Consider the following 15118-nt stretch of genomic DNA (forward strand, 5'->3'; position numbering starts at 1 on the left):
AAAATAGGTTATGGTTTATGATCCCAGCCCATCTTTTGGCCAAGTCCTCTTCAAGAAGGGGAAAAAAAAAATATCAACAGTTGTCTTTACATGGGCCAGCCCAAGTTTTGCTTTGAGTTTGTTGTGAAGGAACTGGAAAAACTAAGAGCTGAGTGCATTGATCAGGGGAAAAAAAATAATACCATACTTGATGTAAAGTGTCTGATGATATTTCTGTAAAATGCAAGTGGGGGTGAGTGGGGAGCACCAGCAGCTGCTGAGGCGCGTACAGATCTCTGCAACAGTCAAAGGCAGGTTTAGCAAATGCTCTTTCTTCCCTATATGAGGAAATGGGTGGCTTCCATTTCAAATTATCATTTCTGTGTGTTATCTGGAGGCCTATGCATATTGCACCCACTGGCTGCCATTTTGCCTCATTTTGGTAGAATCTGAAGCAAAATTTATTAATCTGCCTTCAGAATTTTTGAAGTGCAATCTGCAGTAATATTATGGGGAGGTTAATAGCAAATATACTCTTCATTTCATTTTTCTTCAAACCCTTTTCCTTTTAAAGGTAAATTGTTTTAGAAATATAGTCAGTTTAAGCCTCATTAAAATACATTTGTAGGCTTGTAAAACTTCATCTTCAAAGCATTTGAGAAAGATCCTGTGAAGCTGATAAGGGAGTGTTATCCTCATTTTACAGAATGGAAAAAGGTGTTTTTAACAGAAGTGATTTGCTCCAGGCCACAGCAGGAGTCAGTGTTAGCCAGAAATAGAACTTGGGTGTTCCCATTCCATTTGTTAAGACCACACCTTTTTGAGGTTGCTCATATTTAATATTGGGGAGGATTGGATCTTTCCACCCGTTATTAGGAAATTAATAATTATCTCTCCATAATTAATAACCCTCTAAGTTAATAGGAAATTAACAGCAGTAAGATCAGTGAGTTTTTGTAACTGAAACAGCTTACGCTTCCAGAAAGCTGCAGGAGTTCATGAAGATGAATTTTGAAAAATGTAACTTACAGATAAATACAAGATAATTTTCTCTTGCATAGGTAACTTCAGTGGCAATGACAAGAAGGCTTCAGTCATTATTAAAATTATAAATCAAACTGTAATTCTTCATTAATGCTTTGTCAATTTATAAAGTAACCATCGGAATGTTAATTAATTATTGCTAAGTCTGTTTTTCCTAGGAATATGCTTTGTTAATCGGGGGCAAGAGAAACTTTGAGACATGAAAACTGCATATTCATTTCTCTCACTTTTAAAAAGTTTCTAAAAAGTACAATATTTGTAGTTACTATTCATACCAGTATTTCACTGGTAAAGACTTCCTGAATACCCAACCTAGTAATTCTGAATAGAGCTCAGTATAAGGTGTTTCAGTAAATCTTAATGAAAGGCATATAAAAACATCTTCTTCCTTACCTCCTTTGCACAGTAGATTTCCACTGATTATGGGTACAGCATGCCAATAATTCTATTCTTATTCTAGACCCTGGCATTAAAATATGTAGTCCTAATTCATTTTTTAAAACTATTTTTTCATATTTTGATTTACAGCCTTCAAAATGTTAGGGAATGAATTTGGCGCCTTCTTCCCCTCCTCCCTGCCCTGTATTTCCCTTCTACTCTTATTACTGTCTCTGATTAGGGTAGATTGCTTTGATACTTAATACTTTTGTTAATAGTGATTGTGACTTTAAAAGCAAAGGCACAAACTGATGCAGACTCTGCCCTTTTTTTCAGAGTTGGCATAACCTTAGTCCACTCTGCTTTCCTAATTTAGTAACATGTATAAAAATATGCACTACGGGACAGGTTTGGTACGCCAGGCACCCATCCAGGAGTGTGGTGTTTTTAAGTAAATGGACTTGTGGGGATTTGAGGAAAACACAGATTAGGTTACATGAGCTTTGCACTCAGTGAGTATGTGACTATTTAAAGGAGCATGGACTTCTAAATAAAAATCTCTTTTAATTATTAGCATAATACGTTGTTTTCCTTTGAGTAGGTTGAAGCCTAATTATTAAAAATAAGTTTTTCTTTGCACACATCTGTAAAATATATGCTCTGTTTAATAATGAATTTCTAGATGCAGTTTACTGTATAAAAGCAAGAGTCAGCATACTGAGGTTTACATTAGCTCTTATGTTCAACAAGAATTGGGTTTTTTTTACCTAAATCAATGCAAAGCTTACCCACACTTGCCTGTTACTGTATTGTTTTTTTCAAATCAGGATTAGTAAGGCTTCAGTAATTATGCTGTGTTAAAGTAGAAGAACAATAAAAATACCTGATATTATCTTCAAGACATTCTTTGGATTTCAAGGAGGAAAAGATTTTCATGTTTTGATCTTGTATAAACTCCAATAGAGGCCTGTCCTGACAGCCTGTGAGGACTGAAACATTTTAGAAGAAAAATTTCCCTTAGGAAATTATAGCAGAGAGTCATCTCTGAAGAGTTAGGAACCAAACAGCAACATGGATGGTTACTGACTGTCCTTCGGCTTTGTGACCTAAATAGAGGTGATCAAAGCATAGGATGATATATTGTCCACATGCTGTTCCTGACAGATTGGCTTCCATGCATGTCCAGAGCAGGACCTATTTAATTAAAGGATGTTGATTCTGTGAGATTCTAGAAGACACTGCCTTGCTCGAACATTTGGTTTGGGTTAAATTCTCAGGAGAACTACCAGTATTTCAAGTTTATGGGGAAGGAAGTGAAGACAAACAATAAAAAAACTTCTATTAAATTCTGGGGAATTTTCATTAACAGAAGATTTTCCTGTATACCCTCACCTGTATAGTGTATCGGAATGAGTCATCTGTACATACAGAGCTGCTCAATATTCTTTATTTGTCTGGTTGCCCCTTCTTATGGTTATTTTTTTCCAGTTCCCCCCTGTTAAGGGGCTTTTAAAAGCCTCCTTGTCAGCATCATACAACTTTTTTAGTATACAGTGGAAGGTTCGTCATGTCACTGGATGCTGGTAGCAAAAACAGTAGTATAAACATATAGTCAGAGAAATTCTAGAGAATGTTTTAAGCTTAGAAAGTTGTTCTAATATATGCTTTTATTCCAACACTTCTTCCAGATAGGCTTCCATTGGGCGTACTGGAACTGAAATATTTCCCGTAACTGTAGCAGAAATGACGTTAAGAAATGAAAAAAACCAACCAAACTATCTCTTTCAACAATGGCCTGTGGGATTCCTCATGGTGTTGCACAGCAGGTTCTCAAAAATGCATGTGCTAAGTATGTATGTGTTGTAATTCATTAATCTGAAAACTAATAGGAAACACTTGGAAGAAGCCATCAATGTCTTTCATTGTAACTTTTAAATTACATATTCAAATATTGCTTTGTGTACTAGGCTTATTGGACTAGAAAATTCTGTTGTAAAATTTGCTATTCTAATTTAGCTCAATCACTGGAAAAAGTATTTGGAAATTATGCTATTTTAATGAGCATGGTTTTAGTTAAAAAAAGAAATTATGATATGGCTCAGTGCATCGTATTTCGAAGTACCTGCAACTTTATAAAACACATAACTTAAAAACAACCTCTGTGGTCATTACGTATCTAGAAAAGTCATCAGGGATGAACTGAAACTGGCACTGAGATTTCATGGCAATAAATTAAGGCTAAAATTCTACTGAACCAAAACCCTAATGACCATTTGAGTTTTCTAATATTAGTATTATAATACGTGAAAGTCTCTGAAATTTACTGGTTTCAGGTTTTCTATACTTTCTTATGTATTTTAACAAGATCATAATGATTTTGGATCAATCACACTTTTTCTTAGGTCCTTTCTTTGGTTTTGGTGATGCTTCAATTTGAGAAATCTCTTCATGTGGCTTGGGCAGAGATTGACCTGTAAAGGTTCCCTTTCTATGTGACAGTTCTTACTGAAAGTTATGGTGACAACACACAGCTGGAAAGAGATATCTCTCAGAATGGCATCATGTGAGTTCTAAGCATTAATTATACTGTATTCCTGGTAGAAGGAACGTGATTTTAGAGGGTAAGAATATGTCAGTGCAAGGCTGCCTGTGACCTGCTGTTGCCCAATATTTTATTTTCAATTTTGATTCTTTTTCTGAGGCAGCAAAATCCCAGATACCTATGTTTTTAGTGCATTGAAACTGGCTTCTGAGAATAGGCCGGTGCTGCCATTTATTCCATGTGAGATCCTTGTGAAAGTTGTCGTGCATCAAACTTGCAGAATCTGGCCCCACCAGCCTCAGACCTTTTTCTCCCTCCTGTTCTTTTCCTCCTCTGAAAAGGAGTCAGTGAGAAACCTAGTGAGGAGTAGGTGAAATCAGGACGGAGGAGAGAAGAGCCAACCTCATTATTAGCAGCGATGCTCTCAAGCCTTTTGTGCTTCTGGCTTTGCAGTGCTCCACTTGTGAAAATCAAAATCTTTGCAGGAACACGTATGTTTTCTGAGCTCTGGGCCATGGGCTTTCCCCTGGTAGCCATCCTCCTCAAGGGCTTTTAGGTAGGAGATAAAGGACTTGTGCCAAGATAAAGGAGTTGGAGTGCTGCTTCTCATGTTGAGATACTTGGACGATTCGCAGCATTCCTGAGAGTATGGGAGCGGATTTAACCGGATTCTCTATTGTTCAGAGATTTGGTGCTGCCTCTTGAATCCTGGCTCACGCTTCTCTTTGGCAGCCCTTGGTTTCTCAAGTCACTGTAAGCCTTTTTTCTCCAGGGGTTTTCCTCTTGTCTGTGGGGGGTGGACAGGAATTTTGAAGATGTTGAGAGTGCTTTAAGTAATCATGACAAGCATTCATCTGCAACTTAAAACTTTGTGGAGATGTTGGAGATCTTAAATATAACTGTAGAAACATGGAAGTTATGTTGCGTGGTTTTATGCCTTTTTATTAAATAAGCAGTCTTAAGTACAACTCATTTCAACAACATTTCATTAAACATAAAATTGTGTAATATTTTTCTAGTAAATTCAATTTGAGATTTCTCAAATCTGTGTTGTTAAAATACAGATTAAAAAAAAGTTGTCTTGCATGTCCAAATACCTTGGAAACTTTCCTTTAAAAAGTCAGCCAGTCATGTGGCGTATGTAAAATATTAAGTGGAAAGGAATTGAATATGAAATATTGATTTCAATGCTAGAGTGAGAAGAGGTCTTCGGATGATAAGGAAATCAGTAATAGGACAGTGTGAAGATGCTGCTACCACATACAAATAGTTCCTACAGTAATGTAGTCTTTCAAACATCTGACAAAAGACATGACAACCTGAATTTTCCAGGGTATATGAGAACAGAGCCCTGATGGAATGAATCCACCCCACTCTCATCTCCACTCCTGCAATCGCTAGAGCTGCCACTGGGGAACAGAGGGCTCTTGCAGAGTCTCTTGACCTTTGAATAGACTCCCAATGACACGCTGAGCCGGAGGCCACAAGACAAAAGTGGGAAGTTTATGCAGCAATATATAACTTTAAAGAACATTAAGTTGTCATTGCTGCTTTGATCAGTGATGGAGTATACTTTGATAAAACTCAGATAAAGGGCTTCAGGCTGTAGCATCAAAACAATGCATTCTGTTCCTTCTAGTTTGAAAAATGTATTTCTACAGTCTGTTTTTAAAAAGTGGAATGTGCTTGTGAGAACTGATTAGACCTGGCATACAGACCTAAATAATGAAGGTCAAATAGAATTATTTGGCTTTGTGTTTTGATTGTTTGAAAACGTAGGTTTGAGATTTACGGAGGGGACTCATTGTGACTCAGTTATGTACCACAGAAAAAAAATAACTCGGGAAGTGGCCACAGTTTAAATTCAGTAATTATTCCATTTGTGGTGTTTGTTTTATGTGAGTTTATTGACTGCATAGCAGAAGAGAGGAAGGAGAAGTGGAGGCTCTTTGGTTGCTTTTGGTCAATCTTATTCCTGTGGAGTTGAATCAAAGATGTAGAAAAGCAGACTAACAGGAATTTAATTTTGTAGGTGTGCAATTCTGTGTTCTAGTCTTGCTCTGAGTGTTTGAAGGTATTAGTTATATAAATATCTGAAAAGCCATAAAGACTATAAACGCTAACATTCCTGGTTGCTCTAATTTTCTGCATTACCTGCATGGGCTCTAAAGCTCTATAGATCATTACTCCATTCATAGCTCTGGCAAATCATCTCCTGCTCCCCCAAATTTGTGGTGGCATCTCTGATAATCTTGGTAATGGGGAAGGTATGATGCTTCATTGCTTGTCTGGCTCATCTGCTGTACAACTGTCTCCAGTACTGTTGGAAATGAATGTAAACTGTTGTGTTTATTACGATAGAATGCTTGGATCTCTGGTAAGATGTTGTGGGGGGGAGTGATTTTTGTTTGCTTTTGCGCTTTAAAAAAATCTAACCCCAAAAGGAATCTTTAGGGTTTTCCAACTTTATTCTTGCTCAAGCAAAAAACTACACTAAAATAAAATTCACGTAAGCTACCGTAACATTTTTTAAAGGTATCATTCCTCTCCTTTTGGAACTTCTTTGCTCAGCGTGCTAATCCTCTGCTGGGAGCACAGCAAAGCCTTTTCTTTGGAATTTGATACAAGGGTTTTTCCATGTTATGGCTGGCAACAGTCACGTTCTGAGCAACGTACCTTGGGGCTGTCACAAGGCGGATTCTCCTTCTTGCGCAATGCAGGTAGTAGCCTGTCTTTACTTTGTGAGAAGAAGAATATGGCACTTCTAATACGTTTCTTCCCTTTGAGTGTCTGTGCTTACAAAAATTGTCATTTATTATTGAGAGTTAACATATTCTGAGAAATTAACCTGAACTTGAGTGATCATATAGTGCCTAATATCAGACTAGCTTCCCAAGTAAAGGAATTTCAGAAGAGGTTGGTTGGTAACTCATCTGTCAGCACTGAATTCTTCTGCTGAGGATTCTGATAGTAAAGATCCGACTTCACTCATTGCCTGGCTCAAGATATATGTGATATATATGAAGTTCACTTCTGAAACTTTGGAACAGATGCTCTTTAAAATACTTGTAAAAGTCTTTCTTTTAGAACTGTTACCGAAAAGTAAAACGGAACATAAAGGAGTTTTAAGAAGCTCAGGGCCTCTCTCATAAACGTTTGCCAATAGCTGTTCACATAGGTGAAGTCAGATGTGTAATTGACGGGGCTGAGCCGAAACCTCTAAAACTCTGTGCTGAGGAGTTGGATGTATGCTGAGAAAGATGTGTTTCATATACAAATGGTGTTTGTGTTTCTGTAGTATGAAAACTTCTTTAATACAGACAATCTGTTCAATAGTGTTTAGTCAGGCTTTCAAAGAACCTCAGCTGATATTAAACTGAGGGTCTTTTTTCTCTCAAATTTTTCGTCGTTTTGTAAATGTGTGAAAAAGGAAATGGCAGTAGTAACTGCTTTGCAAATTCCAGGTTTACTTTAGAAGTGCCATACTGATTTCAGTGTGCTCTGGTGCCAAAGGCCTCTAACTTTGGTTGGCTGCACTGGCTTATTCCAGGAGGGCCGTAAGCAAAGATGAAGGAATCCATACAAGCCAAATAAGCTTTTCAGGAGGATTATCTCCATGCTTACTGCCTTTACCGACTTTGTTTAAAATAAATATATAAATGGCGAAAACTGCAGTTCATTGTATCCTTCACCACTATAACAGGGTTGGTAAAAGTTGAACGGTACGTATCTGGTGCGACTGCAAACTTCTTCATGACATTCAAGAATCGTTAGTTCAAGAGCCACTTCAGCTGTTTAGTTTTGAGAAGAAAATTACCTGTTAACTAAACTAAAATAATTTGCTGCTCATTTTTCATGTGAAACCTCTTACTAATTTGAAAATTTTGCGAGTCTTTTTTCGCTACACCAAACTAACATTTGTGACTGGCAGCTCTTGAAGCTTAGTTTTTGTAATTTTGAGGGTTGGGTGTTAGAAGGTAACTTTTTTTCCCCTTAAACTCTTAAGTCCTTATAAAGTTATATGTGAATGTACTTTTGTCTCTTTGGTTCCCTTGTTGATTTTTTGTTCTTTCCCTAAGCTCCCTGTAAGTTACGTACAGTGATTAGCTATATTAACGGGTGGTTGATTTTACTTGTGCATTAAGCAAATGCAATTTACTAGTAGGACTTAAGTGCTCAGGGAAGCTTGGAGACCAAAGTCATACAGTCTTGGAAAGTGAACAAACACAAATTGTTAGTGCTGTGCAATAGAAGAATATTGCCATGTATTGATTTCCATTTTGACCTTGCTGGCCAAATATAATTTTCTTTTATACATACCATTGTGAGAGAGTTAAAATACTGCTTCTTATTGACATCCTTGTTTTACTGAGCTAGTCTATTAAATAAATAGGCAAAATAAAATGCATCATTTACTGACACTAAATCTAAATGGAAGAAGCCTTTAGAGAGAATGTGTAGAACTGCAGGTATTATGTGAGATTAACTTTCTTGTGGTTCATGTCACACACACACAGTTTGATACCTGTATTTCAGTTATCTTAATTTTATTGCAGTGGTATTTAAAATAAAGCCCTGTGTTTAACATAGCGTTGTTCAAATCTGCCTTAAATTCTCATTCTTTATGGAAGGCTTTGATACTGAGCAACTGCAAGTGTACTTTGGTTGGTAATTATTTAATGTTTGAGAGCTTTATGGTCTAAGACTACTTATTGGTGTACCTAAAGGAATGCAGTTTGGAATGGCTGAGTTGGGGGGGTTGGAGTGTTAATTGCAAACCCTGCATGTCTCCTTTGTGCTGATTTGGAACACTAAACAGTGGAATCTTCCCCTGATTAAGACAAGGCTTGCGGTTGCTTTCAGCATTTTGGAAATCAGGACATTGCTGGTGTGGTTTGAAGTCAGATGTCTTCTTTTTTTGGTGATAATCTTCGTTAGAAACTGCTAGTAGTTGGTCTGTACCATTTTCTCACTATGGTAGTAGCTCCTGCCTGCCTTTCTCAGGTGGTGAGTTGGCCGGTCTGCTGGTGGCTGCACGGACACTGCGCAGCACAGACGAGGAGCCAGAGAAGCTCCTGTTACTGCTAGAAAAGAACATCTGAGTCCTCAGCTCACACTTGAGAAAGATGCTCCTCTGTTATAACGGGGATATTTCCTGTGAATGTTTAGCCGGTCCCTCCCCTGTAATTACTGTTGCAATTTGTAGTAACTTCCAGTGGCCTGGAAGAACTCTTATTTTCATAGGACCAGTTAAGACCATCCCATCCATTAGCATTCCTTTGGAAAACAAATATGGTGACTCTGCTGCTGTAAGTGTGGTTCCAAACTAAAGCTCTTCCTTGGATTCTTTTCCTTTCCCTCATCCCACTCAAATTTGTAGTTGCATTGTTTTGTTATGGAGGCAGAGTTTACCTTCAGGGAACAGGGTTCTTTGGTCTCTCCCAGCAGTAAGATAAGTGAGCACAACTTGGCTTAATATAGCAAATACTTTGTCACTGCAAGATGGAAATCTAACCTGGACTATTGCTTCTGTTATGCATTTCGTTCTTGGAAAGGAATGGAGAAAAAGAACCCCATGAACCTCAAGAAAAAGGAAGAAAGATGTGTCTCTTTTGAGTTGGTTGGAAACGGTTGATAGCAACAGGCACAACAGATAGGTCTTTGCTTGGATTATTTAGACACCAGTGTAGTAACAGCTTAGGAGCTACTAATCTGAGTTTGTCAGAGGCCAGACCGTTGTGTCGATCTGAGGTTTTTCCGCTCAAGAAGAAGAAAGGAAAAAGCGGTATGAGAATTTACAGCCAGGACTGGCCCTGTCTGGCTTCCTGAGCCATCCTTAACCTCTCCTTAGGACACTCATTTTGTTTGCCTTCGTTTTAGGCTACTAGTGGTTTGTTGTACTTAATCAAAGCAGGGCACTTAACTAGTCATCTCTGTCTGGCCAGCATCTTCAATTCAAATCATTAGCTCTTCACTTGATGCATGGAGTTTTTCTGGAAGGCTTTTTTCTCCTCTTCCATGTATTAATATTAGCGCACAGTGAATTGTAGACAATGCGCAGCAGCAAAGATGGTAAGACATAAACAAAACAAGGGGAACATAACAGGTCTCATGCTTTATTCATGTCACATTTGTTTATGTCCGTACCACCCAGGAACACAAAAAGGAAAACAGCTGCTCCTCAAAGGAAAGACAACAGCAAAACTACATCACTTCCTAAATAAGAGACTTTTCCCTAAGGTGCTAGCAGAGTTTTTCGTGCAATATACTTGATAAAGTACCATTCTGTCTTTTCACACTTTGTTTTGGCTCCTCTATCCAAAATTTGGGATATCATTTTAATATAGTAATTTCACATCTAGTACCTAGTTCTGTAGCAATGGTACCTTGCTGTGGGGCAGTGAGGTACTAGGCAGAGTACACTAGAACAAAATGAAAGGGTAGGTTGTCTTCTAAAAAAACCCAAACACCTAAGACAAACAAACAAAAAACCTCAAACCAAACAAACAGCAAACCTGATTGTTTCATGGCCTTGAGTTACCTTTGTGCATAAACAACCTTTTTTCCCTTCTTGCCCTTTCACCCACCTTTTCCACTTTTCTCATGCATGTTAATTTCTGGTATTTTTACCATCTGATCTGTTCTGAGTGTTCTCATTGAGACCATCAGATTTGGGAAGAAAATGGAATTCCAAACCTGCGTTGAGGGACACAACCTAATAACCGTTCTGGCTCTGCACTCTCTGGTGCTTCAGTGCCGATGCTGTGGAACAAGCAGAGTGCTGGATCCATGAAATACAGAACACTGCCAGTTTAGTTAATTTAAGCTTAACTCTGATAAAAGATGGGAACCAGTGTCCTTTAGAGGAGTTTGATTTAACAAGACCCTCATGTCTGATGTCCATTTTCAGCGGCTTTTAGCTGAACTAGAATTACCATTTAGCAAGACTAGACTTAGCCACTTTTTTCACCTTTCCTTGTGATTGATGGTACAAAATAAATAAGGTTTGGTACTAAATTTGCATATGGCATTTAGCAAGGTTGAGAAAAAAATGTTCTATTTGGTTATGTTCAGTAGATGTATGTATTTTTCACTTGATTTTGGGTTTTGTCTGCCCCTTAAGTGTCTTGGAGAAGAGTCTGTGTAGTTTATATCTGAAGTAGGTGAAACTGAGAATCAGGAACATCTTTTGAGGTGTTACTTACATGATTATATTCATTTACAAAGACAGTCTTGCCCCAGAAAAATCTTTTTCCTTTTGTTTCCAGCCAGGCTATTTGTATGAAATGCAACCATCAGGATTGCTTTAAAAGTAATAGATTCCAGTTTGATCAGCTGGGATAGAGTTGTGCTTTTTTTTCATAGAATATTTATGGGTTTGAACTCTCATTCAGCACCTTATCAAAAAATGGGTTATTCATAAAATAGTTTCTGCACTATCACAACATCTCTTGCAGTTTCTCTTCTTTTTTTTTTCTTTTTCCTTAAAATATTGAGCACATATTAGCCTACATAGGAAAAATACAAGGAAAAAAATCATCCTGAGGTATGTTTGGCAAGAGAAGCAGAACATTTTTCAAGCTCTCTCAAGAAACACAGTAAAAGATCTGCATACAGCAGTGTCAAATGTAAATGTGATTCAGTTTGCCTCCCCCTTTCTTTGTCCTTAAATCTAATTATACCAATTTTCAGTTACGGTCAAGCCTCCTTGTTTGAAGATGGCACAGGTCTACCATAAGTGCCAATTTGTGCTAGAAAATTTAATTTTTATAGGCTATGAAATGTGAGCTGTGTGGTAGGACTGTAAATGTAATGTAATGTATAATAGGCTATTTAATTTGTTTTAACCATCTTAAAATCTATTTAAGTTCTCCTGAGACATCCCAGAACCGATCTAAAGGAGATCTTTTCCCTCAAGCTCATAGTGATTTAAACTTATATTTCCTGTCCAATACAGTTTTAAACTGATAATAGGATCACAATTCAAATTCACAGGCATGTGTAGAGACTTACATTCTTTTTCTAATGGGAGAAGTAATAAGCCTTGTAAGTCTGAAAGGCTTAAACCACCTTTTGCTCACCATTGCATGATTTTACAGCTCGTCCTGTACTCAGATTCGTGGAAGTCGATTAAAACGGCATGTCAAGGTTGAAGTATGGCAACCACTTCTAGCACCCTCTATTCCTTTCCTGAAGCAACCAACTTTCTTTTTAGACGCCAGGATCAAGAGAGATCACTGGGTGGGTGAAGCCCAGTGCTTCACAATCACAGCTGGTCATCACAGCGCTTGATTCTGGAAGAATTCACAGGAACGTGTCCCCGTGGGTACCACAGGCTGGCAGACATTGCTCCATGGTATATAGCAAAGATTTTTAGTACAGCGTTCTGCAGTCTTGGGACATCAACATGCTGCTGGGGTTACAGAGGGGATGGTGGGACGAGGGAGGTTCACCTCTGTGCTAGAACCCTTTGGTAGCAGCATGTTAGATGCAAATGTTTGGAGGATAGTAACAAGACCATCATTGCCTACACTACAAAGGTATGTTAACATGTTTTCTTGCTCCTGATAAAATACTGACTACATACACAGATTGCCTTATTTTCACTGGGGGCTCATTATCCTCAGAGCAGTGGTGTCTACAAGATCTCAACGTAGGAGTAGGTACATTTTTGCAGTCCTAAAATTACATTTGGCACTTTGGAAGCAATGACGAGGCTGATGTGGCCCCCAGTGAAAATGAGTTTGACACCCCTGCCTTAGTGAATCAGTTCAGAGTTCCTCTCTTTGTTCATTGTCTCAGAGGCCTGACTTGCAGCACCTTCTTACTCTGCTTATTTCCTGTTCCTTTTAATTTAATTTCAATCAGTTAATTCTAAAAGTTCTTGATCTTCTTCCTGTATGATAATTTGGTTCTCTACCACATTGCCAGTACTTTAAACGCTTGTTTCGATAGCAAACCGAAACCTAATTTTTTTTTTTTTACCAAGGTACAAAATGGAAATTCAAAACAAACCAGACCCTTGAGCAACACTCCCACTAGTAATGTTTTCTCCATCCCAATAATTTGCCATGAGGTGTTGGTACTGGTGTGTTACCATTAACCAAGAAATTGCATCAAAGAAAGATAAACCAGTGTAATGTAATTTACATTCGGAAAGATCTGGGTTGCATTTTCATTCTCCTTTCTATGTATGTTCTAGTCATTGGTTACTCTTGGTTGCTCTTCCCTTAGAACAGGTGTTACAAGGCACTGAGGAGTGCTGAGTTCACTTTAACAGGGCTTTTTTGAACACAGGTTCTGCATTTCTTCTCCCAGCCCTAGGCTGCTATCCCAGAAAATGTCCTATTCATTGAGAATCCTCATGCCTGAGTTTGCAATTTAGATATATAAACCATTTTTTTGGTGTTCTGGGATGGAAAGTTTTTAGTAGCCTCATTTCATTTTAGTAATGGATGTGGTAATTTTCAGTGCTTTGTCTTTGTTCCCTGAGGTATTCTGTCTCTGTCCTCATACGCAGCATTATTCTTACAGGAAAAAATGATGCAAAAAACTAATTCAATATTTGGTCTGTCCTCCTAATTTCTAGCCCTTGTTGACACGAGTTTTTCATTTCTTTCTCCTTATTTCTTGTTGAGAAACCTTTTGTTTGTCTGCGAGCTCCCATTTTCCTGGCCTCCTGGTGGTTTTCATTGAACTTCTGTGGCCTGACCTCCAAGTGCCAGTTCTCTTTGCTCATCAGTCCCTTTTTCCATTCCCTATAGGTTCTCTGCTTTCTTTTAAATACTGCTTTGAGGTGCATTCTCATGCAGGTAGGTCTGTAGCCCTTTCCTGTCCCCTTTTTTCTTTTACTTGGATGGAAAGACTCGGATAACATTTGATTTAAAGTAGATCCATGCCTTCCATACGCTCAAATCCAATTGTGGATGTGTTTCATATATCTTTGCATGAAATTTTGGGTTATGGCCCAACAGGGAAAGGTGGGATTGCTCTTGAAATGTAAAGAAAACTGTAAGTTATTTTTGAGTTATGCAGTTGGTGAGGCCTGTACCCGCAGAAGGTTAAGGAAGTTTAAATTGCCTTTGGCAATTATTATATGTTGTATAGGCTGCTTACTTCCAGATGGTATCTTTTCCTTTATGTAAAACCATGGAAATTAATTTTAAAAGCTGGTATTTATACCACCTGAATCAGAAATAATATTTTTCTTCTTTCCTCATGCTAGGTGTGTTTATACAAATACAGTCAGTTTTGTTAGAAGGTCAATTTTGGAAATTTCCTGACATTCTTTCAAGGTTTCACTTTCTTTTTTACAATACAAAGGTATGCTGGTGTTTCCTTTCTCGTTGTGTTGAGAGACAAACTTGTTTGGCAGTTTTTCATTGGAAAACCCAAACGTGTATGATGACGGTTCCCTGTGCCTTTCTCCAAGTGGCTGGGAAAGCCGTTACCAAGAATGCAAAGGCTCCTTTTTGGAGCCACAGTAATCGCTTCTGAATCTTTGTGTTATCAAGGATGAAAATTGCTCAAGTGCTGGCAGTCTTAGAATACGGTCTGAAGTGTTTATGTGTACATCTGTGTCACTGGAACCACCTTCAGAAGGCTATAGGCAGGACTCTGGGTATAAAGGTAGGGTAGTGTGTAAATTTACAGTCTGTCAGCCGCTTTGCGTGTACTACACCACGAACATGTTTGTACCATATGGCCAAGCCATAGAATTGCCCAGCTGCCTGTGACGGCAGCAGTTCATGCAGATGGATACAGCTGAAACACTTGGGTCCAAAGAATCGGGCAAGAACTTCACCTTTGGCCTCAGGTTTTTCTGAGTCAGAGGTTTAGCAAAGCTACTGACGATTTGTTTGTTTGTTTTCTGGATTCCGATATCAAAATGGGTCTCAGTGCTCTGCCATGTTGATTTTGATAGTGTTAATCCTACAGCTAATATAAATTTGGAATTACACATTTATGAATTTCGTCTAAATGTAATTGGAACTCTATGTAGTTTAATGGCAAGGTTTAATGCTTGTCTCTTTCTTAGGGATGGGGGGTGGAATCTCTGAATAAAAGGCCCATCTTTGTCAGTTCTTTTTATTTGGGAATAGCTATTTTCTTTTCTGGGTCTTCCTGAAATTTCCGAAGTCCACCTTTCATGTGCCTTAGTGCTTGCTGAGCTGG

At 38.3% G+C, this 15118-nt stretch overlaps 1 protein-coding gene across 6 annotated transcripts in view; it reads left to right on the top strand.

Moving 5' to 3' along the window:
* Positions 1-15118, top strand: part of LRRC28 (leucine rich repeat containing 28) — a 74605-nt gene that overhangs the window by 29732 nt on the left and 29755 nt on the right. The window contains exon 2 of one of the 6 annotated variants that reach the window (XM_080350914.1): positions 3090-3250. The exons of 4 other annotated variants lie outside the window; for them this stretch is intronic. In XM_080350914.1, coding sequence (XP_080207040.1) covers positions 3145-3250 — 106 coding nt within the window. In that variant the 5' untranslated portion in view covers positions 3090-3144. Of the gene's footprint in view, positions 1-3089; positions 3251-13734; positions 13756-15118 lie in introns of those variants that run through there. One more of the 6 variants, XM_080350915.1, reaches the window with a different exon arrangement.

This window comes from Nesoenas mayeri (genome assembly GCF_963082525.1).
Source record: "Nesoenas mayeri genome assembly, chromosome: 11".
NCBI lineage: Eukaryota > Metazoa > Chordata > Aves > Columbiformes > Columbidae > Nesoenas > Nesoenas mayeri.